This window comes from Drosophila bipectinata, chromosome 3R (assembly GCF_030179905.1).
Source record: "Drosophila bipectinata strain 14024-0381.07 chromosome 3R, DbipHiC1v2, whole genome shotgun sequence".
NCBI lineage: Eukaryota > Metazoa > Arthropoda > Insecta > Diptera > Drosophilidae > Drosophila > Drosophila bipectinata.
In genome coordinates, this window is record NC_091739.1 from 23542308 (window position 1) to 23564333 (window position 22026).

The window sequence follows — 22026 nt, forward strand, 5'->3', positions numbered from 1 at the left end:
GGTTAAATAACTATCGGTTCATCTCTAGGGCGATTGTTTTCATCACGTTGGGTTATCAGCTGTTTCCCTCGGCCTTCCTAGAAAAAATCCGCACAGTTTTTGTTTGTAAATAAAATGAATTATAATGCAAAGCGCGTTATGCGACAGAACTCGGTTTGTATTCCGTCCAATGATTTGGCTTCGTCGCCGATAATGATCGGGCCCGCCACTCCATCGACTCCCGGGACTCCACAGTTGCAGACTCCGGAGGATATTAAGCCCATTCATGTTCAACGCCAAGTAATCCTTTTACAAGGAGGAGGCATAGCGCAGGCGAGTCCTGTTCAACAACAACAGCAGCAGCAACAACAACATCAACAGCAGCCGCAGCCACAGCAACATGTAAACATGAATGCACAAAATTCAGGAGGCAGTGCGGCCGTCAGTATACCCGTAGCCGATGATGCTCCGGTTTCTTTGCTAACAGAAATAGCAGACATAATGCGTAGTTTCGGGGATAGTGATCAGCCCCGCATGGCTAGCGTGAAGCTAGTGGAACAGATCCTTCAACAGCAGCTGCGCGGTATCTTTAACGAGGCGTCGCTGGTGGCCATGCGACGTAAGCAGAACCCGTGTCCATCGCAGGCGGATTTCGAGTTTCTCATGCGGAACCATCCCGTGAAGATAGCCCGTATGCGAAAGCATCTGAAAGACATGCGTATACTCAAGCGTTTTCTGAGCATTCGCACCGGGCGGCCTCAGGACTTCATGGATGACCTGGAGCAGCAGGACGAGGACGAAGAACTAGCCATTGAGGTGAATGAGCTGCATGATGAAGATCGTATGCGCCGTTTGTTTCGTGCAGACCGTATCTCCCAAATTCTAACTGGCCAGCAGTACCTAGAGTTCAATGAGGCCCGGAAGACCTCCTTTTACTGTCGACACGGTGAGAAGATTAAGAACAAGTTCCGACGCTTTCTGGATCTGCCGGCTGATCTGCGCATCCCCACACCCACTATGAACATCCTAGCCTATCTGGCCCATGAGACGATAGCAGCCATTGTTGATTACTCGATCCTGACTCGTCTCAATTCGGATAACCGTGCCACAGAACCGTACAGCCGCGTCACATCCGCTGGCGGGAGTCCGGCCATGATGCACGTATGTCCTGAGGTAACCCAGGGTCGGGGCATGGAGGTGGTAAAGCCTATCAGCGTTCCGGAAATCCACGAGGCCATGCGTCGGTTCCGGCAGATGAGCAGTCGCAAAATTGGGCGTTATCGCAACTCTTGCGACATTGATTTCCGAAGGAGTTTCCTAGCTATCTAGTTTTATTTTTTAATATTGTTCTTTATTAAAGATTTATACCTTAAAGATTTACCTTAAAAATTCATATAAAATAAGGAATTGAAATACTCATCCGATCTTAGTCATTTAAAAACCAATTTATATCTCTGTATTTTAAATTTTGTTTGTTAAAAATGATTTTATACTTATTAAGTGATATTTTCTTATTTTTACATTTAGTTTAATAAATGCATTTTATGATAATATTTCTTGGTTACACAATTTACTTAAATTTTTTTCCAATATCCAGATATGGCGTTCCATAAATGTAATGGGGTTTCTGGTTATTGTTGCCAGGACACCGATAGGTGCAGCAACTCCCACACAAAGTGGCCAGTCCACCGGCGTAATAAGGATTCGATAAATTGGAACGGTAAACGATGTTGAAACTGGCACCGACAGATAAATAAAAGCGCAATAAAGAAATTTGCCGACAGTCGCAGTCACACGTGCGAAACAGAGACAGAGACGCGTACGTATGTATCGCACATACACATTCATAAGAGACAACAACGGCAACAAGGAGCAGCAAGGATGCCAGGGACTGCCAGAATGCAGAAAAAAAAGCATTAAGAGAAGCAACTCGCGAACGCACTTAATAATCAACTGCCTGGTGTGCATACAAATGTGTGTGGTATGCGAGAAGGAGCAGCGGCATAAGGATAAAGAAGTGCAGTCCTTTCTGCAACTCCAGCTCATGACGGGTTTTCCCTTGGCGGCTGGGCACAGAGAAAAATATTAAACATCAAATGGGTTATTAAAGGAAGTGGTTTTTGAGGGATAATAACTTAGTTGCAAAATCTTCTATAACTATTATTATGGTATTTAGGATCTAGTTTCTAGGTTATCCATATTTTAAAAATAAAAAAAGGATCCCAACTATTACATAAGTAATTAGTTTACTTTCAGGATATTGCTCTTAAAAGTATGCTACAGAAATCATAAAAATTTGACGCGAAATAAAGAACAGAAAGAAAAGCGAAATAAAGAACAGAAAGATAAGGGAAATTTAAAATAAATTTAAGTCCTTGACTTGGCTTAGAAACTAAACTGGTCTTAAGTAGTTTAAAAACTTTAAAAAATTCTTATAGTGTATAATATACCGAGCGAAATGCGTTGAAAATTCAGGCATCGTTCCTTAAGTTCTTTGGCTTCCCGTATTCTGTATCCTATATCCCATGTCCTAGCTTCCCTCCCCTAGTCCCCCCAACTAAACGCTTAATGTTGATTGCTTTGCTGGTGCAACTGTAAATCCAACGGCACATTACTCTTAATCGATTGCTCATACGCCTAACGAGCGGAGCGCCCCCAGTCAAAAGCTCCTCGATGGCCAGTTAATGAAAACAAGCTGCCTGTGACGAAATTAAGCCAACAACTTGTTTCTTTTCCATCCAACCTTCGGGCTCCACTCATATTCCCCCTTGGTCTTGGCCCCTTTTGATTCCGACACTCTCACTCTTAATGTTACCAAATTTGCATTTCATGCGGCTCTTCGCATCGTCCCCGTCAGCGTCATCATCATCATCATCATCGTCCATGAGCTCGCCATCGCTGCGCCGTCGTCATTTCTTGGTATTGTCAAGTCACGTAGCCAATTTCAGGCTGGGTAAAGTCAATATGCCCCCAAACCAGATCACGGAGTTGCCTTCAACTTCTCTTAAAGAAACAAAAAAAAAAAAACGAGGAGCAAATAATAAACGCAGATAACTTCGACATGGCCCATTATGCCAAAGGGATCTCCATATTTAAATGAAATTAATTTTTGTTTAAGTACTTTTAATAGAATCTGTCTTTAAGGGTAATGGTTTCTTCTTTTAAGAACAAATGTGATTATTTCATAAATGGTTTCAACATTCTTCTAAATAATATTGTTATTTTTTTCTTTATCATTTGAATAATTTATTTTATAATCAATAGTGTTTTTAAGGTTTCCCCTTTTATGATTTATTATATTATATAATTATTTTTTTTTAATTATTAATACTTTTGAAGAAGACTTTTCATTCCTAATCTTCACAACCTAAATCTTAAGCCCTAGTTATAGAAACTAGGAATATATTCAAGTAAACTTTGAAGATTAGCCTATTTTTACTTATCGCCTTACAATGTTTCTAGTTAAACGCCCTAGATTCAGTTTTTTTTTCTTGTTAGAACAGTAATTTTCTTGACTTAGCAATTAGATATTTTTGAGAATCCGTTCGGCTGAACTTTTTTAATTACTTTCACTTTTGCGAAAAGTTGCTGACGTCAGCCCAAGGCAATTTGTCCCAATGGCAGGCTCCGAGACACCATTGACAGATGCGTAGATGCGAGGGCGGCGGGGGGATATAACCAAAACAAAAACAGTCTCAGAGAGTCTCGCATATTACACGGCCTTTTAATTTGAAACCGACTTGAATTGTGTTGACACAAGTACTCAGGGCTAAATACAGAGGAGCTGGTCATATTCAAAATGAATGAGATTGGACGCCTCCAACAGGCTGACCCCCGTCACTGCATTCTTCCCTTACCTTACCTCTGGCCTAGTCCAAGTCCTTGAGGACACAGCCCGGGGCTCTTCTCGTCTCATTGTCACTCCTTAGCCCAGTGTTTGGTTTTCAGGGTGTGAGTGTGAGTCAGTGTATTTATGCACGCAGGCGGATGGCAGGGCACCAGTGATTCCAGGTGTGAGAACAAAGAAAATTGTCTTCATTTAATTAGTAAAGTGGCACGAACAATTATATATTGGGTGAAATATCAAAATACTTGACCTACTTACTCAATAACGATTTAATTAGCTTAAAGGCGGATGACAACAGAATAATAAGGTAAAGATTGTTTTCGGGGGTTTTGGTATGTAAGTTATGTATTTCAATTATTTAATGAAGGGTTTTAGATTTGTCTGAAATATTCTCATCAAACTGCAATATCCTTGTGGAGTGAAATATTTAATGTAGAAGCAAAATAAGAATACTGAAGAATACTTTAAAAAATATTAAATGCTTATATAATAGTAAAAAGCCACATTTGTAGCTTAAATAACTAAACTTTTAATAAATAAATATTTAATTTTAATTATTATGTACCTAGTTTATTTAAAGAATTACTATACCTTTGTATTGTAAACTACTTCTCAATGGTTAAAGATCAAGAATTAATTCTTTTAACTAAAAGGATAAACTCATCAGTGAGAACAAATTTGAAAAACTGGGAACAATTTGTACCTCTCCAAACGGTTAACAGTGAAGAAAGTGGGATTGGACATGCGCAGTTTCCCTGGGAACAGCATTCAACAAGTTAGTAATGCCCACGCGAAGGATAATACTCCTTAAAAGTAGAAACAGCTACGACTGAAAACGGAATACACCCCAAGTTCTGGGCCTGAAACGTGAAACGAACCATTCCCATCCAAAGGCTGCTGGTTACATCATCAGGGACTGAAAGGAGATGTGACCGGAGGTGAGGAAAGGACCTGAGCTGTGGACCAAGGAGCCCTCTGAATGTACGATGTCTGCTTTTTGTTGGAGACATGACCCATCGAAAATTTGAATGAGTTTCGAAGGATGCCGAAAAAAAGCCAAGGACATGCAATGGCTTAGGCCAGACTACAGAAAGTGTTGGTTTTGGTTATGTTTTTTTTTTTGGGTCCGAAAAAGGCCAGCCAAAATATTACAGAGATAATCAGATAATGGTTTACTTTTTGTTTTAAACAGTGGAAGCAATTGAAAATAATTGTGTTGTAAGTTTGTGCTTGAATTTTTTACCCCAACCAAATTATGAATGCATTAAGAACAGAGGGTTGGAAAATATTAATTTTTATGGGTTTACTTCAATATTCATTTTACTAGTTTACAGTTTTTCGGTCAAAAATTTGGAATAGTTTTTCCCTTTTCCTTCTTTGCATAAAATATTCATTATAAATTAAAATAATTTGACCTGTAAAGGTAATAAAATTCACATGACCACTGTAAAGGTATTTATGAAAATTCATGATACTGGAAACCGCGTTGACCATTGCCATGGTCGCTGGTTAAAACAATTTAGGTTTTGATCATTTCCAATTTCAATTCTATGTAAACCTATGTATCCTTTAATTTGCAATAGGTATTTTCCCTGGAATCCGATAAATTACACGGCAAGTGTTTGAATGCCTTTTGGATGGGGAAAAAAATAATGACAAAAAGAGAAACTTTTTCTACGGGTGGCAAGAAAATAAAAAGATAGTATAAAAGTTGTTGCATTTTTGTTGAATTTTCCTAGCTCTTTCGTGGTCCGCAGCCGCGAAAAGTTCACCTTTTTTTTCTTGGATAGTCTGTATGTGACTTTTGTGTGTATTTCTGAGTGGGTTGCTGGGTGGGTTTTTGTGTGAAGATTACCCCGTTTCGTTGACGATGCTATTGCCATTGCCCTACGGTGCCAGCTGCTTTAAAACTTTTGATGCTTTTCATACATATGCTACATGTGTACTTTTAAGAGCCGCCGGGTGAACTTTTCTCGCTTTCGTAGGCCAAAGACTGGAGGGGTTACTTTGCGAAAGGATATGGGGGTGGCGGAGGAAGGTGGGTCTGCGGTATAGGACACCAATGGGGGTTGGACCTGTCTGTCAAAGTTTTAATGTGTGGCTGCCTAATTTGCTGTGAAAACTGATTTGCACATAATCAAAAAGGTTGTGTGGCCCGCCCTCAGAGCTTCATAATTGAGGTTAAGGTTGTCACAAAGTCTGATTATTAACTATCATGAAATTGTTTAATTATTCCCTCTGCCCTGCTGTGCTTTTCTCTTTTTCCGGGATTAATTGTGGCAGACGACGATTACAAAAGCCTCGTGACTTTGCGTAAAATCCATTTAATTATCAGCAATTAAAGGTGGCTACATTTAATCACTGATCCAAATAATTAATAGTATACAAAGTCACCATTGCTTTGTTTTGACAGTTGATGCATTCGAGTGCATTCAAAATAGATTAACACGAATAAATTTAAACTCAAAAGGAAATCAAAACTCAAAGGGAATTTTCAATTAAGTACTTTTGTACCAAGCGTGAAACTGACACTGTTGAACATCTGAAGAGTCTTTTAGGAATCTCCATATGTTGATTTTAAAGTAGAAGCTTTCGCAAACATTAAGGCAAGTTCAAACACTTACTCCCAATAAATGGAAATCAAAAGCATTCGTATCTTTGCTTCATCATGTCAAATGGCAGCTTATGTTCCCAAAACATATACGTACCCGCTTTAGAATCATGTAATTCAAATTCAATCAAATCAGAAATTCATATTTACCGATTGTTCGCTCCCCGATTGCCACATTATGCGCCCCGAATTGATACTTCCAGCTTTGGCAATGGTCAACACGACCAAATCCGTTGAATTATGCAGTATTTATGGATGCGTGAGATAAACTCGAAAGAAAATTAGTACAACCACCCGCAAGGCCAATGTTGATGTACAACACTCTTTAAAACCGAATCGCCTGACCCCTGAATACGTAATGAGGTCAAACTGTTGGGGCGCGGTCGTGGGCGGAATAAATCAGCGAAGACCCCATCGTAAATTCCGAGACTGTGGCCAAAGATTATTAATATTTTCCATATCGCTTTTGTGCGTCTTAATACTTTGTTTGACTTCTTGAAAAGTGAGACTCCCCCATGGCTGGACAATACAATGAGCCATCTGGGGATTTCTGGCGGCGAGGGGTCAGGAACAGTAGAATAAATCAAGCCAAGGGTCCCCTTACAATGAAACCAAGAATAAAAATCAGCGTCGACATGCAGACCACATCTTTAGTGTCGAAGGGCGGGGATCCATGTGGTGGCCTCCGTCACATGCGGTACCGACTCCGATCCAGAGTCTCAATCAAACAAAGGGCTGGCTATGGCAACGGCTTGCTTAAATGCCCAAAGTACGAGGAATGCTACGGTTCTCCAGGGTCGGATTTTTCCCCATTCTCGACTCGGCAGCCAGCTCTCATATACAAACAAAGGCAATGAGGCCAGGCTGGCTAGCTTAATGAGTGTAAGCCACAAAATCAACGAGTTAAATCGTGTAAAGAATGAAACTGAACCCAGGCAATAGCCTGCAGTACACCTGAAAAAATCAGAAGATACGGGGGGATAAGTTTATGTTTCGGTAAGAATGAAATGAAATATAAGGCTTTAAATGTCCCAAGTACAAATACAAGTGGTAATTAAAAAGTTATTTTAAATATCTTTCTTCTAAATGGGTTTTAAGTGGCATTTTCATAACAATGTTATTTTTAAACTTAACCATTTTCTCGTAAGTTTCCGTCAATCGGCTTGAAGTCGTTCCTTAATTGGATTTAACCAAAACCAAACAAAAGTTAATTACGAAAACGATATGTATCTTAAACTTTTTGAAGCTCTGAAATTTTCTCTGTGCAACGTATATTCCACTGCATTTCGTTCTGGCTTGGAGCTGCACATTTATCAAATTCTAATATGCCTTCCCCGCTGGAGACCCACCCACTTTCCATTCCCGTAACCGCCATCTGTCGTCGGTCTGTGGAATGGATGTGTGCCTTCCTGCTTACAAATGCCGCAATGTGCAGGAAGTACCCCATGGCCCATACCTCGTTCGCTGGACTCTAGATTCCGGGCTTTGGTTTGGTCTACGGACTGAGCGACCAACAACGAGAGACGCCGCAAAGTATGCAGTACAGCCTCAAAAACATTGCTTCATCAATTTCACTTCAAAGAGAGGACCAAAACAATGTGGCAGCTGTGCAGCGGTGCAGCCCAAAGGGACAAATCAATGTGGCTAAATAATTTGTGAATTTGTGCGAACGTCAATCAATGGGCCGGTGATTGAAACGATAAATAAATTTGTTTCCCAAGCAAATCGAAATCTAATTTAGCACGATTTAGTGCAAATATTTGATGAATTTCAAATGTTTTGATTTGACTAACTAGGGATTAGGGATGTTTTGATTTGACTAAGATTAAAATCTTTAATTAACTTGATTAATTACTATTGCTTTTATTAAAAGTACTTCATAAGTAAATTAAATATAAGGATAGGTTTTTGAGTAAGTATTAAATTGTTTCACTTTATTTTTTATGTGTAACGTTCTGATTTTGGTGTTTTAATTGATCAAATATTGGAAGCAATTGCAAATCTAAAATCATATATAATCTTGTGACAAAAGTGTGTGCAATTTATGTTTAATTACGGCAAATACTTGACAAAATGTTCGGCACTTACCTACTTACATATGTATATATCGTGCTGTTTGTGGTAATTAAATGTACGCCATTCGGGCGTTTAATGGAAATAACTGGCCAAAGGGTTTACATTCCCAGAAACGGAGGCTTCGGCTCGTTTTGTGGTCTGCGGCTGCTGATTTACGACGACAGTCTGTCATAATGTCGCAATGGCACTTGTTAATACAGACCGTCGAACCCGCGGGAGGCGAATGGTAATCGAAACTGAAACTGGCATTATGGCAGGAAAGAAAATCAATTTGTCAATGGCAATCAATGCGTTTTTAAAGCACTAAAGCGCACTCCAAAACTGTTGAACTTTTAATTCCATTTGGGGTACCGAGACCAACAAATAAATCAAAGTCATCCGAGGGTCACAGGCTGTCCCTTGTCCCTCCAACTCGCTCCATCCGTCCCTCCCTTGCTGCAGTGTAAAATGAATTAAAAGTACCGACACACCAACAAACAAACAAACAATCCGGAGAATGGTCAAACAAACGTACAATATAGCAAAAGTTTTCAATTTCGCTACAGTTGCGGCCGTGATTTAAGTGCCACAACTGCTGCGACACCCCAGTGTTCGAAATATATATTCAACTCTCGATCCGCAAATAAATTCATTGGACAAAAAATATCAAGGGATAAAAAACGGGGAGCGGCGGGTGAGACACATAAATTTCAACTGCCAGCCATAATTTGAGCAATCATTTAGACATAACATAAATACAAATGCATTTTGTCTAAATTGTTTGCTACAATTTCAGTTCGAGTGTGTGCATTCAATTGAAATTAAATTCAATTGTTCTTTTATTGCCAATCGCATGCACACTGGCACTTACTCACTCTTCCCAGAATCCCACAATCCCAGGATTCCGACTCCTTTCCGTCCCACATCCCTCAAGCTCCACGCGGTCGCGCAGTGTGTGCGATAAACAATACCCCATGCATTTTAAAAATTGCTTGTATTTGAGATTAACGACATCCGCCGTATTTATAGGCAAAATGTTGATACGCTGCCAGGAACAACACTTGGCCAGCCACTTCTGTGAGGTCATGCGGCCAAGAGTATGCATGTTTTTTGGGCAATACTTCTGTTACCGTGGGCGCGCATTGAGCGTCTGTTGGCCAACACTGCGTATGAATAATTAATTGCGCATACGCACCATACTACTGAGCTTAAGTTTAAGCTTTCAGAAGTTTAAAATATAAATATCATTTTTACAAACTTAAAAAAACGGTTAAGGACTACTCAGTAACGGATTGGAAAACTATTTGTTTGATTTTTAAAAACATCCTAATAAAAATAGAGAATACAACACACATTTAATAAAATGTTAAATGCAAAAAAAAATCATAACTTTTTATAAAATATATATATTTTTTGTGGAATTTTTCAACCACTGTCTGTTTGAATATTTATTTGTTTTTGTGTTTCGCCACTGCACTCGTTCGATGCGTAAAAAAAAAGGAAACCAAAATAACTAGAAGCGATCCGGGCAAAAGAGAACAAATCGGGGCGGAACACATTTCATAAATCTTATCCGCGATTGAGCGCACGGCACCGACATCCTTCGAATTTGTTGTCGATTTTTTGGCCGGGTCTGGACTCCGGATCCCTCGTCGGTTATTTTGTGGCCGATTTGTTACTATGCGATTGCCGTTCGACGTGCTCCGGTCGTTCGACGAACCAGGGTCGTAGAGTTTTCCGTGCCTGTGCCTTTGCCTCCGGCCTAGTGGTAGACAGGGGCTGTTCCGGCGCAGAGGCGGTCTTAAATAGCTTCTGGTTCTTGTAAGGGCCATAATGGGTGCGTGGATCGGAGTTCCGCCCAAAGGAGATAAATGACCTTAGGATTTTGGCGAATTGAATATATTTATTAAAAAGATTTACATAAGAGAAGTTTTTTGATAGATTACATTTTAAATGTATATTACAAATATTATAAAAAGTTATTTAGTTTTGGAGGATGAATGTGAATTGAATTAACATTTGACATGGGCGAAATTATTTTGGACCATTAAACAGGATCAGGGCTTTGATCCACTCCTTTTTCCATTGTCCTGGTATTTATTAGCGTTTGCTTTTCATTATGAACACAAAAAATAGACACAAAAAACTTGTTTTTAATGAAACAATCGATTGGTAGTTGATTTATTTTCCGCAACAATACCTGGGGGCCTTTGTCCGTTTGGGAGGCTCTTCCGGTGGAGGTTTGGGGGTTTCCACGTCGGTCTTTGGAGGCGGTGTCTTGTGTTTCTCGTCCGACATGCATTGCTCTAAAGGGGGCTGTATCCATCGGCGAATTCCACCAATTATCATTTGCAAAGCACATACTATGGTAAAGAGAACAGTGGCCAGTACTAGGATCACCAGTATGATTCGGCAGATCGTCCACCCAACCGGATGGTCACCTTCACCCAAGCCGTGGTCATGGTCATCCACATTTTCCCGCTTGGTCACCTCGCGTGCTACCTCTTTGCGCAGCTTGTGGCAGTCGTAGGCCGACATCAGGCTGACGCGAGGCTTGTAGGGCGCCGCCGGTTCATCCGGCCACCAGGTGTCCCAGAGCTCTGCTTGCCTGGGATCGGGCAGCAGGTGGCTGCAATGGGCACATACCTCGCTCATCCAGTCCTGGCACTCGCGGCTCTGTAAACTCAGTTTGCAGGCGGGATTCATTTTTATCAGTAGGAATTGAATCTATTTTGAGAATTTCTTTTCAAAATCGATTGCTCAGATTTGATTAGGAGACAAAGGATTGTTTGATGATCTTTTGCTTATATTTATTTATTTTTATTTTTGTTACCGTTTTTATATTTTTATGTTCTTATGTATTCTATACTTATTCCTTTAAAAAGATTTAAAGATTAGAAAGAGAAAACTATAAATTGCAATTTCACATCTTGTAGCTTTTTATATAAGTTTAAATTTATTCACTGGAACTTTTAAGAATTCAAGAGAACCTTCATTAATCATCAATGAAAATATGAGATTATAGAATAAGAAACGAAAGCCATTTTAATAAAAAAATTATCATTTAAATAAACTCCATTAATTTTGTAATTGAGTATTTAACTGTCTAACTTCTCCTTTTGACCTAGTTTTAGAAATCTTGACCATTGCACACGGTATTTCTTTGTGGGCACAGGGAAGCCCTTTTCGGAACATGTGTAAGAGCACAACTGGTAGCTGCTTGAAGGGGATCCAGCCTCTGCCCCGCAAGAGGAGTATCGAATTTCAGGTTTGAAAAATGTCTCCTGACTGCTTCTGGGGGCTTCTTGGGTTAAAGATTCAGTTTTTGTAGGCGAAGTGGCTACGGGAGATTCCAAATCTGTGGTTGGTGAGAATTCTGCATTGGATGTTTTCGTAAAGGCTTGCGAGTGAATTGGGGAAGGTTCCTGCCGACACAAGCTTATGGGGCAGCTTCTCCAAGGACGTGAAGGAACCGCCGCTCCAAACATTTTATCGGAGCTACTGTTTCGAAGTCTGCCAGTGGAACCAGCTCTGCAACGACCAGGTCCGCCCAAAAAGTAACCCTCGCATCTTGTGGCACTGCATCCCGAGCCATACCTTGATACTGAGCCAGTCTTCGATCCCGAACGGATCCCTGGTCGTGGTCCTGTTGTGGACTTTGATCCTGATCCTTTCCCAGATCCTGACCCGCTCCACGATCCTGACCTTGATTCGGACCCAGATCCAGTCCCTGACATTTGACCTCCTTGAAGGCGCTTGTCTGTCCTACCATTGTCTGCTTGGTGAAAAACGCAACTTCTTGAGATTAGCCAAACCCAAAAAGCGGTCACAAACACTAAAAAAGTCAGTATGAGGCAAAGGATAGCCGGACTTATTTCGAGTTCGTTGACATGTTCGACTTCCAGGTCGCGCTTTAATTGCATGCACTCCTGGGACGTTATCATGTTACTTAAAACTCGCTTGGCAATTTCTTCTGCCATTTTCTTCGCCTGCAGACTCGAATCGCATACTTCTGGAGGCTGCAACAGTCCCGGGAAAGTATTCTGAGTATTTGAAATTTCAGGGACCATTTCTGGAGTATTCGTCGTTTGAGGGACTCTCGTTTGATCCATATTGCAGAAATTTTAGGATTAAATCAAAAGAAAAGATGTAAGATTTTAAATGGTTTATATAAATTTATATACGTTTAAATGCTTCATAAAAGTGACAATAAATAAAAGGCTAGATACATATATACAAACATATATTTTTATTGCTTTTTCATTAAAAAAGCAAGTTTTTATTTTTTTCTTATTTTCTATCTGACGATTTCGGCACCGACTGAGATCTCTGAGGGGGAGCTGGACGGTTGGGAACCGGCGGTAGAGGAGGCATAGTCGGATGCGGTGGGATTAAAGGAAGAAGTGGCCGAGGAGGAGGTGGAGGAATAGGAGGTAGTTTCTCTTTAGGAGTTGCGGGGGTAGATGGAAGAGGATAGGGTTCTTCCTCCGATTTTCTATCACGTGACGAACGCGTTGGGTGTGGACGATTCAAAAGAAGTGCCAGGCGCTGGATAAGGCTTGGAGACTCTTCAGCCGGAAAGTTATCTGGTGGAGATCCACTAAAAATTACTTTTGGGACATAGAAGTCAATGTGCTTATTTTTCTTTTTATCTTTCTGGCTGTCGGCTTTCTTGTTTTGCTCGTTATCCATAAATGGGGCCATCATTTCTAAGGGAATGGGGAAAAGTATATTTATCCGTCGCTCCCTGGCCATTGATGGAAGGAGTTGCAGATGTCTCAGCTAAAGTTACAAGTGACTGGAAATAAACATTAAATTGGAGCTATGGATTCTATTTACCTGCAGTGTTATTTGGTTTTGGGACATAACTTTAGAGGCATCGCTAAGAGCTTGAGAGGCCTTTGCTTCGCCTTCAGCAAGGATAATTTTCGCACGAGCCTCCCTCCTGGCCTCTGCCTCGCTCGCCAAGGACCGTTCAAGACTTGATGGCAGCTTTATATCCATTCTGTGAAAGTTCAGTAAAATAAGCTCGCCAACAGAAGATTAGCACCATAAGTAAACTTACAAGTCCACTCTCTCAACAAGAATTCCCCACTTTCCTGTGATCTCAGCCACTGCCTGTTGGATCTCAAGGGTGAGCAACTGCCTAGAGGTCAATAAAATGTGGAGCGGCTTGGAGCCCACCACATTACGCAGGGTTACCTGGGCAATCATCTCCGTGGACTGACGGTAGTTTTCTACCTTTATTAGGGATTGGATGGGATCGACAACGCAGTAATATACAACTGCATTAACGTTAATCGAAACCGAGTCCTTAGTCATCAGATCCTGGGGATCGACATTAACGACATCTGTGCGAATATCCACTGCAGCGATCTCATCAATGCAGGGAAGATTATAAACTATTCCGGGGCCATAGGAACGCTTTCTGAAGAGGATATTACAATGTGGCATATGAGATGGACAAAAAAAATCCTGCCATTTACCGGACACGCCCCAGGCGGAAGATCACAAAACGCTCGAACTCGTACGCCACAGATATTATAAAGAGAAGTGAAAATGGTAAAAGTACAACCACTACAGCCCATGAGAGAAACACTGCGATTTTTTCAAAGCCATAATTGTTCGGATCTAACAAGAAAATAACATAAAAAAAAATGCAACTCATGAGAGCTTTATTAATAGATCTACTGTTTTTGTCCTCATTTTTTTCCTCCTCTGAATTATTTTCCTTTTGTAAATTCTCATTTGGATTGCTCATCACATAAAATTTTCAAAAATCAGGCGAGCAAATAATATGAAGTTTATTTCAAATATTACAAGTCCCATTTTTATACCCTTGCAGAGGATATTAAAAAATTATAGAGGACTATAGGGGAAAACCCAATTTTCAAGGGGGTCAAAATCTAAAATATATTTTTTCTCAGGGTTTTGATGCAGAATGACGGAGAACTGATCCAAAAATCGTTTAAGGTACTCCGCTTGAGAATCGGATCAAAATTGGAGAAGATATAGACATCACTGTGGGCCATATAGGGGAAAACCCCATTTTCAAGGGGGCACCTGCCGACCATCACGAAAAATGGACAAAAAATCTAAAAAATATTTTATCTCAGGATTTTGAAACAGAATAATGGAGAATTGAACCAGAAATCGTTTAAGGTACTCCGCTTAAGGATCGGATGAGAATTGCCGAAGATATAGCTATCACTGTGGACCCTAAAGGGGAAAACCCCATTTCAAGGGATCTCATCACGAAAAATGGACAAAAAATCTAAAAAATATTTTGTCTCAGGATTTTGATGCAGAATGGTGGAGAATCGCCCCAGAAATCGTTTAAGGTACTCCGCTTAAGGATCGGATGAGAATTGCCGAAGATATAGCTATCACTGTGGACCCTAAAGGGGAAAACCCCATTTCAAGGGATCTCATCACGAAAAATGGACAAAAAATCTAAAAAATATTTTGTCTCAGGATTTTGATGCAGAATGGTGGAGAATCGCCCCAGAAATCGTTTAAGGTACTCCGCTTGAAAATCTGATAAGAATTGGGGAAGATATAGACATCACTGTGGGCCATATAGGGAAACCGATTTTTTACGTGGTAAAAATGCCATCTTCATTTTTTTTCAAGATACTTATAGAAGCGTGGGACTTTTTTGTTGTTTTTGTATTTCAATAAATTGGTTGCATAATAAAAATCGAATTAGAATTGACCTACTATATGCGATATTTGCGATAAGTATCCGATCTTAACGGCAAGTGTATATCAAGTCCGACTCCGCCCGAAGTGTCTTTTCTTGTCCTAGCTGTCTTTTCTTGTTATTGTAGTTTTTAGTTGACCCACTTAAGTACACCCCGAACATACACAATTAACTCTTTGTTCTAACCTTTTTTTATTTTTAACCAAATCCAAAGATTTTAAAATTTAATAATTTCCATATTTTGGTAGCTGGAGTAACAGCATAAGTTAAATTTTATTTCGAATTGCATTTTCATGCAACTTTCCTGAATGGAAAACTTTTGGTGCGGCCGGGGGAAAAAAGAGCTAAAAAATACAGTAAAATATGCGAAATGGTCAAAAATTTCAGAACGTGTCGCTCGTCGAGCAAGTCCATTCAAAAACATAAAAATTTGAGGAAAATGAAATAGAAGGGAAAAACTTTGTCACAGAACGAAGCTGACAAAAGTTCATAGAGCCAAAGAAGGAAAACTTTTGTTTTCTCGCCTTCTTGGCTTGAGTTTTTTTTTGTTTCTGGGGTTTCTTTTTTATGAAGCGACAAACAAATGGCAACTGACCGACCAGGGTTAGGGTTTACTTTCGGGTTTGGGCGAGGGGTAATAACTTCGGAATGACTTTTGTTGCTTCCTTGCGGCAGACTGTAGAAGTTGCTACTATTTTTATTATTTTTCTTATTTTTTTCGCCACTCCGTGACCACATGTGCCGGGCCTGAAAGAAACTTTTCCTTCCTCGCCAGATTCATGGCTCGGTCGCCATCATAAAGTAATTTATGTGATTTGCCCATTCTTCTGGTGACCCCTGACTGCCTCTTGTCCCCGCCGGTCACCTCATGCCACAATATATCTGATTGCAAGTGCAGCGACATATGGTCATGCCAGAGAGTCCGCATTCGAGACCGAGTAGAGCCAATTATCCTGGCGCGTCACATAGAAAATTACTCTATTATATTTCGCTCTGACGACGGATAAAGTTATTAGTCCCCAAGGAGCAGGAACAGGAGCAGCAGAACGACGAGGATGAGGTCCCGGCTGCTGAACAGAAAAACAAAGAGCGTACGAATGTTCCAACCCGCCCTGATAAACTAATCCATCATTGTCACTTGTCTGAGCGGGAAATGGGATCCTCGTATGGTGGAATCTGGAAAAAACAACAAGGAAAGAGCTGCAGCAGGCACATGGCTCAGTCTGGTGTGCCACCTGTTGCCACCTACAGCAAGGTGGCAAATTAATGGCATTTTCATGCACTCTCCGATTCCGCATCAATTGCCTCAATCATCGGTGATTGGCGAGCGATAAGAGCAGTGTCTGTCAATCCCAGGTAGATGGCTTGAAAGATGGCCAAAGCGGATTTTCCCAACCAGCATATTTTTAGAAGTAGATTGAAATTAAAGAACAACAGCTAAGGATTATCCTAAAGAGGATTACTGAATCCAGAACAGAGTGTATAGTCTGTAGCTCATACATTTAAAACAATTGAAAAGGTTTTTTTATTTCAACTTTAAAGTAAAAAATATATTTTAAATTGAAAGAAGTCTATTTATTTGTAAATTCTGATTCCGAAAAGTTGGCGGATGAGACTTCCTTCAAAGAGAGCTTATCCATTATAGAAAAAGCATTTGTGCAAATGGAAACAAAATTTTAAGTATATATATATTTTTTTTAACAACCTTTGAACCAAAATAAAATAAAAAAAAAAATAACAGAAGCCATGCGGGTTAAGCCAGCACACGCGGGGGCAGCATGGTTCACTAGTCTTTCCGACTTCCAGGTCGAGGCCATCGACGGCCTCTTTGTGGCGCTGCGGGACGACAGTGCCGAGGCCTCTGTGTACCGGACACAATTTTGTCTGTCCCGTTTGGGACTTACGCCCATGGTGAAGACCCGGTTGCTTCGTCAATTGATTGCCATGAGTCGGTGCAGCGATCTGGCCTTCTTGTTTTTTTTGATGGAGGCCTGCTACAAGCGTCCGGAATACGCCTACAGTGCCCGCATCCTGGAAGGCGGCATTATGTACTTGGATCTGGAAATGACCATGAGGGAGCTGGACAAGATCCTACCTCCCGGCGTGGATGCACCCAGAGATTCTGTGCCACGACCAAGCTGTAGTTCGAGGGCGACAGCTCCACCGAAACCAATAAAGAAAAGCACCCGGTCGCCCTATTATTTGCCACTGCCAAAGCCCAAGACACCGGCGAACTTTTCTAGCAAATTCACCAGTCAGCCACCACTACACGTGGTCTCATTTCCGTTTTGGCCAGCCGGCGAGAAACCCAACTACAAGGTTGACGAGAAGAGCAGATGGTTTGCCACCTATCGGTTCGAGCCGATAAGAAGGATGCTCCTTGACACGGTGGGCGAAATCATGGAGGAATACTGGAAGGGCTTGGTGGGAGCCGACTTGAAGCCCTTGTGCGCGACGTGCGCGTCGCACGTGGAGGCCGGTAAGCAGGCTCAGCTCATCAAGGACGAGGCGACAGTCATGGCCAGGGACAGGGCTTTGGCTCTGATGGATCTGGATACACGTAAGAATGAGGCTCGGAAAAAGCGAATCATAGCCATGCTGGATAGGGACATCGAGGAGTGCACTCGGCGCTGGCATCGTCTAAGGTATCGCCAACATACCGACGTAATGCTGCTGGACGATGTAAATCAAATGTGTTCCGTGGACAAGGTCCCCACTGCAGTGGAACCTAATAAAATGAACTACATCAACCAGGAAGCGGATATTCGGAAACTAAGTGTGGCACCCAATATGGATGTGCATGTTATAAAAGGAAAAGGAGATGTAAGCCTAGTAAGGACTATTCGTATTTCGGACCTCGATGAGGAACCCGATTGCCCTTGGCATCCTACAGAGAGGAAGCTGAGCACATGTCCGCCCCAGATCCTGGGTCGCAAAAAACCCACCAAACGAGTATATATGGAGCATAAGAAACCTGCAGGAGAGAAGGACTATGAACCTTGCGAGAGGCCTTTGAGGAAAGGGCGCTTCTTTGAACGGCCCCGTCCGAATGGTCCTTTTGTGTTCCACTACCATGAGCTAGCTCCACAAGACGATGATCCGGCGCCTTTGAATGTGATTTGCAATGAGGCTGTTAGGGTTATCCGGGATCCAGATTCACAAATGTCCTGTTCCAGCGATAATGTCTACAACTGCCGCCTTGACCCGCGCGCCCAGGTGGTGAATGCCATTGTGGAGTGCGTCGAGGAAATGTGGTTCGGATCACTGGAGACCTACGGACAAACGCCATTAGAGAAAGCACAAGACGAGGCGGATCTTTTGAATCCATGTGCCAAAGATATTGTAGGACCGCTAGATTGGACCAAAAATATAGCCAATTTTGATCCCGACAACAAGGCGCTGATGGATCGCCTTTTGAGAGATGGATTTAATGAGCTTAGAAAGGATCCGCGTTGCGTCTATGCCAGTTTCCCTAACTCCCACAAGTCCTTTGTAATGTCCGAGTGGATAAAGCGGAGGTATGGAAAGACCTACAATGAAAAGGAGATCTGTCGTTTGGTTAAAAAAGGAATACCCACATTCCACCGGGTGGCCAATACTATGATGAGTCCTCGTAGTCCAGACCCCGAGGGCTTCACTCAAGAAGATACCTTCGGTGATGTGGAACGTCTAACCAAAATGGCAAACGACTTGAAGATTGCCTACCGTATGGACTTCAACAATACCATTCTCGACAAGGCTCGTAGGCTCTGGATGGCCATGGTACCCCATATGAACAAGGATAGTTCCATGATCAAAACCTTTTATGCTTACCTTCCTGTCCGGTACGCGGACATGCTGGCTTAGGATATGCCAGACTCTGCATTGAGCTTTTTGTTTATACCCCCTAAATTTTTAGTTTCAAAATTATAAGTTTTTGTTTTTAGATACTTTTTAAAGTTTATATTGAAAAGCCTTTTGTAAAAAGAGCTATGATTGGAAATATTCAATAAAGAATTATTATTACGGGACAAAAGTTTTAAAATCTAAAAGTAAATATAGTTATTTGGGATTATCAACTCACTGAAGTAAGTAATTGGAGGACCACAAAGATGAAACTATGAATAACTATTTGAACAAACTATATTCAGCATAAAAGAAGAAATTTAATTAATGAGCGGCATACAAATAAGCGGATAGCGTGCCGCGGCATTGGTGGCATGGTTTGTCCTGCCTTTCTCCTGCATCTCCACAAAAATTCATTGAAATTACCAAGCGTGAAATGAGCAGCTGTCACAGCGGCACAAAAGAGACCGAACGAACGACTCGAGTCCTGTTGGACATGCAAAGCCAAGGTCTGAGACACAGAAAGGAGAAAACGAAATCACGGAGTCTGTTCCGACTAGCAGTTTATCCATTTTTAGTAAAATGCTGAATTTGTTCGTGTTAGTTTCCTACAAATAAAAATTTCTAACATTCAAATTATTTGCCCCCAAAATTCGGAACATCCCTAACCGAAAGCAGACCCCTGCATCCTGAGATCTCGACAGCAGGCGAATGGCAATTTGAAATTTCATTAAATTTGTCTTTTTGCACACGCTTTCTCCCACTTTCGGTTTCATTTTTTTTGGATTCATTGTTCGTTGGCAGCAATGGATGGTGCGAAAACAAAAAAGGCGCCATTGAAATCAACACAGATGACTTGGCATTGAAAAAAGGACATTTGATACTCAATAGTCCCTTCTGTCGGCACTTGAGGCAACCGAATATTTCGACTAAATTTAATCATGTCGAAGCTGTTTTTGGCCCGCAATTCAAGCCATAAATTACAGTTTCATAAGGGCGAAGCTGTTAATTCCTAAAATCAGAATCAGAAACTGAATTTTTTGTACAGTCGTTGGCGTAAATCTGGACAAGCGATAAGTCCACGTCAGGGCAAGCACGCGTACTTCTCCAGCCGGAAATATCCGGACGGAGGACCTCAAGAAGCCGGGCGCAACAAGCGACTAAGAGATAAAATCTCATTTTTTCTTTTCTCGTGCGGATTTGTGAGCTCACTAAAGTGCAGGAAAGTACAAATGTCGTGACAAGCAGGGGGAAGGGCGCAAAATACGTAAATTTGCCGAGTGGGTAAAAATGCGAAAATGTGTTGGCATTAACAATGCCAAAGCTGGGCTTAGATAAAACGGGAATGTGAAGAGGATAAGAGCGAATGTAAGGGCAGGGGATTTTTTCAGGTGACCAGACAGTCCGGATCTTGGAAGCAGTTCACATAATTCCCATATACCTTTTATATATGTAGGTATGTCTGAATGGAAAGCATTTTGAGTTCCTTCAATTCAAAGCTTACCAGTACTTTCAACTGAAAAAGTAACATGCAGTTAAGTGAAATCGACTCAGACAGTAAACCGAAAAAACAATGATTTCTATGATTTTTTTTTTCATTTTTTCTATTTTTTGTTAGAAAGTCCTTGCTAGTCTCCTGCTGCGATCACATCGCCGGCACAATGAAAATAATGCCACCCAAGCCATCACAAGACCCAAATCTTAGACAGCCTTTGCTGAACATTGAGCGACACATGTTTGGCAAAATGTTTTGCCTTGTCAGCAAAGTCCTGGCCTTGACTTAATTTATGCTCGGCAGAAGGTCTCTGATATGCATAAACATGTGTTGGGTGCTCAACTGAGGCGTATAAATGTCTTGCTAATGACACTCATCCGCCTCCCGGGCCCACTGCCACGAAGAAGGTCCAATTGTTATTTAAATTGCGTGTTGAATTTGCTTAAAGTAAAAACATCGCCGACAAGCTTCGTGGTAAGGCGCTAGAGGAACTTTTGCTAAAAGAAAACCCCATCCAAAGGATGCCGCAGACGCAATTTATGCGATACGGATACGGATACGATCTGGGGGATTCGCAAAAAGGGACCTACGGACAATGCTCAGGGAAAAGTCAGCCAGCAAACCACTAACGAGCACATTTAGTCTGCAATTCTGCTTACATCTATTTTTGCCATTTTTTTTGTGTGGTCCCACATGCTTGTTTCGCCAGCTTCCATTCATATCTTCCACTTCATTCATCCTTGCGTTTTGGGGCCGCTCCATTTCACAATTTTTTTTGGGGTTTTGGGTTTTGGTTTTTGGTGTTTCGGCGGACATACACTCCAAATGCATTTGCAGCTGCATGTGGCACAGTGGAGGAGTTGCCAAAAGGGCGTAGTTTTGGAGCCAATGACCCTTACGTACATACTCTTACGGAAAGTGAAAGCATTTCGATTTCATTAAGCATCTTAACAAAATAAAAATTAAAAATGTTAGTCAATAAAATTATTGTCAAGAATTATTATGTATTCCAAATGTATCCTCTTCATGAGCTAATAAGCTTATATAAGCTTTTTATATTTTAATATTTTTAATAAATTTTGGTGTTAGTTTTGTTAAATTTCCAAATTCATAAAAAATTGAAGCATTCCAACTTTTACTTTCGGGAAAAAATAGACCCACAGTAATAACCAGCTGACTGTTTTGGCCCAGTTATCGCCATCAGCTATTTCAGCTGTAACTTCATTTGGTGCTCGTTTTCATTAGCGGTTACCCAGACGGAGGCCACTTTCCGGATGACCTGGCAGTTGCCAAAAACCCAAAAAAAAAAAATAAAAACCCGGCTAAACCAGTCAATTTGCCGGCTTAAAGCGACTGCGGTTTGCTAATAGAAAAAAATGGCAAACAAACGTCAAAAGTCCCACAACTAATGCCACTCTAATTATTTTGGCAATTGTGCGAAAAAAAAATTGGATTGAAATCGGAAATTGTTTTTTCTTAATTAGATTTTTGTAGAGCCAAATGGCTAAATC

At 41.1% G+C, this 22026-nt stretch overlaps 5 protein-coding genes across 7 annotated transcripts; 2 read left to right on the top strand and 3 right to left on the bottom strand.

The window, feature by feature from the left end:
• Nucleotides 1-82: 82 nt before the first annotated feature.
• Nucleotides 83-1438, top strand: Spt3 (Transcription initiation protein Spt3). The gene has a single exon (XM_017253686.3). It carries the CDS (start codon nucleotides 115-117, stop codon nucleotides 1306-1308), a length of 1194 nt encoding a protein of 397 aa, XP_017109175.2. The 5' UTR covers nucleotides 83-114; the 3' UTR covers nucleotides 1309-1438.
• An 8656-nt stretch (nucleotides 1439-10094) lies between these two features.
• LOC108133668 (uncharacterized) lies at nucleotides 10095-11333 on the bottom strand. Of its 3 annotated transcripts, none has more exons than XM_017253677.3 (2): nucleotides 10693-11333; nucleotides 10095-10368 (listed from the first exon to the last, which is right to left on the bottom strand). In XM_017253677.3, the coding sequence occupies exons 1-2, from the start codon at nucleotides 11196-11198 to the stop codon at nucleotides 10149-10151; spliced, it is 726 nt and encodes a 241-aa protein (XP_017109166.2). In that variant the 5' UTR covers nucleotides 11199-11333; the 3' UTR covers nucleotides 10095-10148. The 3 variants fall into 3 exon arrangements, with proteins under 3 accessions (XP_017109166.2, XP_070137643.1, XP_070137644.1); XM_070281542.1 differs by lacking the exon at nucleotides 10095-10368 and adding an exon at nucleotides 10471-10638 and having other exon boundaries at nucleotides 10693-11321; XM_070281543.1 differs by lacking the exon at nucleotides 10095-10368 and adding an exon at nucleotides 10475-10602 and having other exon boundaries at nucleotides 10693-11319.
• A 182-nt stretch (nucleotides 11334-11515) lies between these two features.
• On the bottom strand, nucleotides 11516-12703 carry LOC108133677 (uncharacterized). The gene has a single exon (XM_017253687.3). The coding sequence runs from the start codon at nucleotides 12602-12604 to the stop codon at nucleotides 11591-11593; it is 1014 nt and encodes a 337-aa protein (XP_017109176.2). The 5' UTR covers nucleotides 12605-12703; the 3' UTR covers nucleotides 11516-11590.
• Nucleotides 12704-12767: 64 nt separating this feature from the next.
• Nucleotides 12768-14325, bottom strand: LOC108133669 (band 7 protein AGAP004871). Its single transcript, XM_017253678.3, has 5 exons — nucleotides 14184-14325; nucleotides 13979-14123; nucleotides 13558-13920; nucleotides 13332-13497; nucleotides 12768-13274 (listed from the first exon to the last, which is right to left on the bottom strand). The coding sequence occupies exons 1-5, from the start codon at nucleotides 14251-14253 to the stop codon at nucleotides 12783-12785; spliced, it is 1236 nt and encodes a 411-aa protein (XP_017109167.2). The 5' UTR covers nucleotides 14254-14325; the 3' UTR covers nucleotides 12768-12782.
• Nucleotides 14326-16941: 2616 nt separating this feature from the next.
• Nucleotides 16942-19041, top strand: ssp5 (short spindle 5). The gene has a single exon (XM_017253679.2). It carries the CDS (start codon nucleotides 16942-16944, stop codon nucleotides 19039-19041), a length of 2100 nt encoding a protein of 699 aa, XP_017109168.2.
• The last annotated feature ends 2985 nt before the right edge of the window (nucleotides 19042-22026 follow it).

What these genes read in the sequence shown, in the direction of transcription:
- Spt3 (XM_017253686.3), top strand. Translation starts at nt 115, where the DNA reads ATGAATTATAATGCAAAGCGCGTTATGCGACAGAACTCGGTTTGTATT.
- LOC108133668 (XM_017253677.3), bottom strand. Translation starts at nt 11,198, where the DNA reads ATGAATCCCGCCTGCAAACTGAGTTTACAGAGCCGCGAGTGCCAGGAC. An exon ending in AAACGGACAAAGGCCCCCAG is followed by an intron (nt 10,369 to 10,692) that starts GTATTGTTGCGG and finishes CAAAATCCTAAG; the next exon opens with GTCATTTATCTCCTTTGGGC.
- LOC108133677 (XM_017253687.3), bottom strand. Translation starts at nt 12,604, where the DNA reads ATGGATCAAACGAGAGTCCCTCAAACGACGAATACTCCAGAAATGGTC.
- LOC108133669 (XM_017253678.3), bottom strand. Translation starts at nt 14,253, where the DNA reads ATGAGCAATCCAAATGAGAATTTACAAAAGGAAAATAATTCAGAGGAG. An exon ending in TTCCGCCTGGGGCGTGTCCG is followed by an intron (nt 13,921 to 13,978) that starts GTAAATGGCAGG and finishes TATCCTCTTCAG; the next exon opens with AAAGCGTTCCTATGGCCCCG. An exon ending in CTTGTTGAGAGAGTGGACTT is followed by an intron (nt 13,498 to 13,557) that starts GTAAGTTTACTT and finishes GAACTTTCACAG; the next exon opens with AATGGATATAAAGCTGCCAT.
- ssp5 (XM_017253679.2), top strand. Translation starts at nt 16,942, where the DNA reads ATGCGGGTTAAGCCAGCACACGCGGGGGCAGCATGGTTCACTAGTCTT.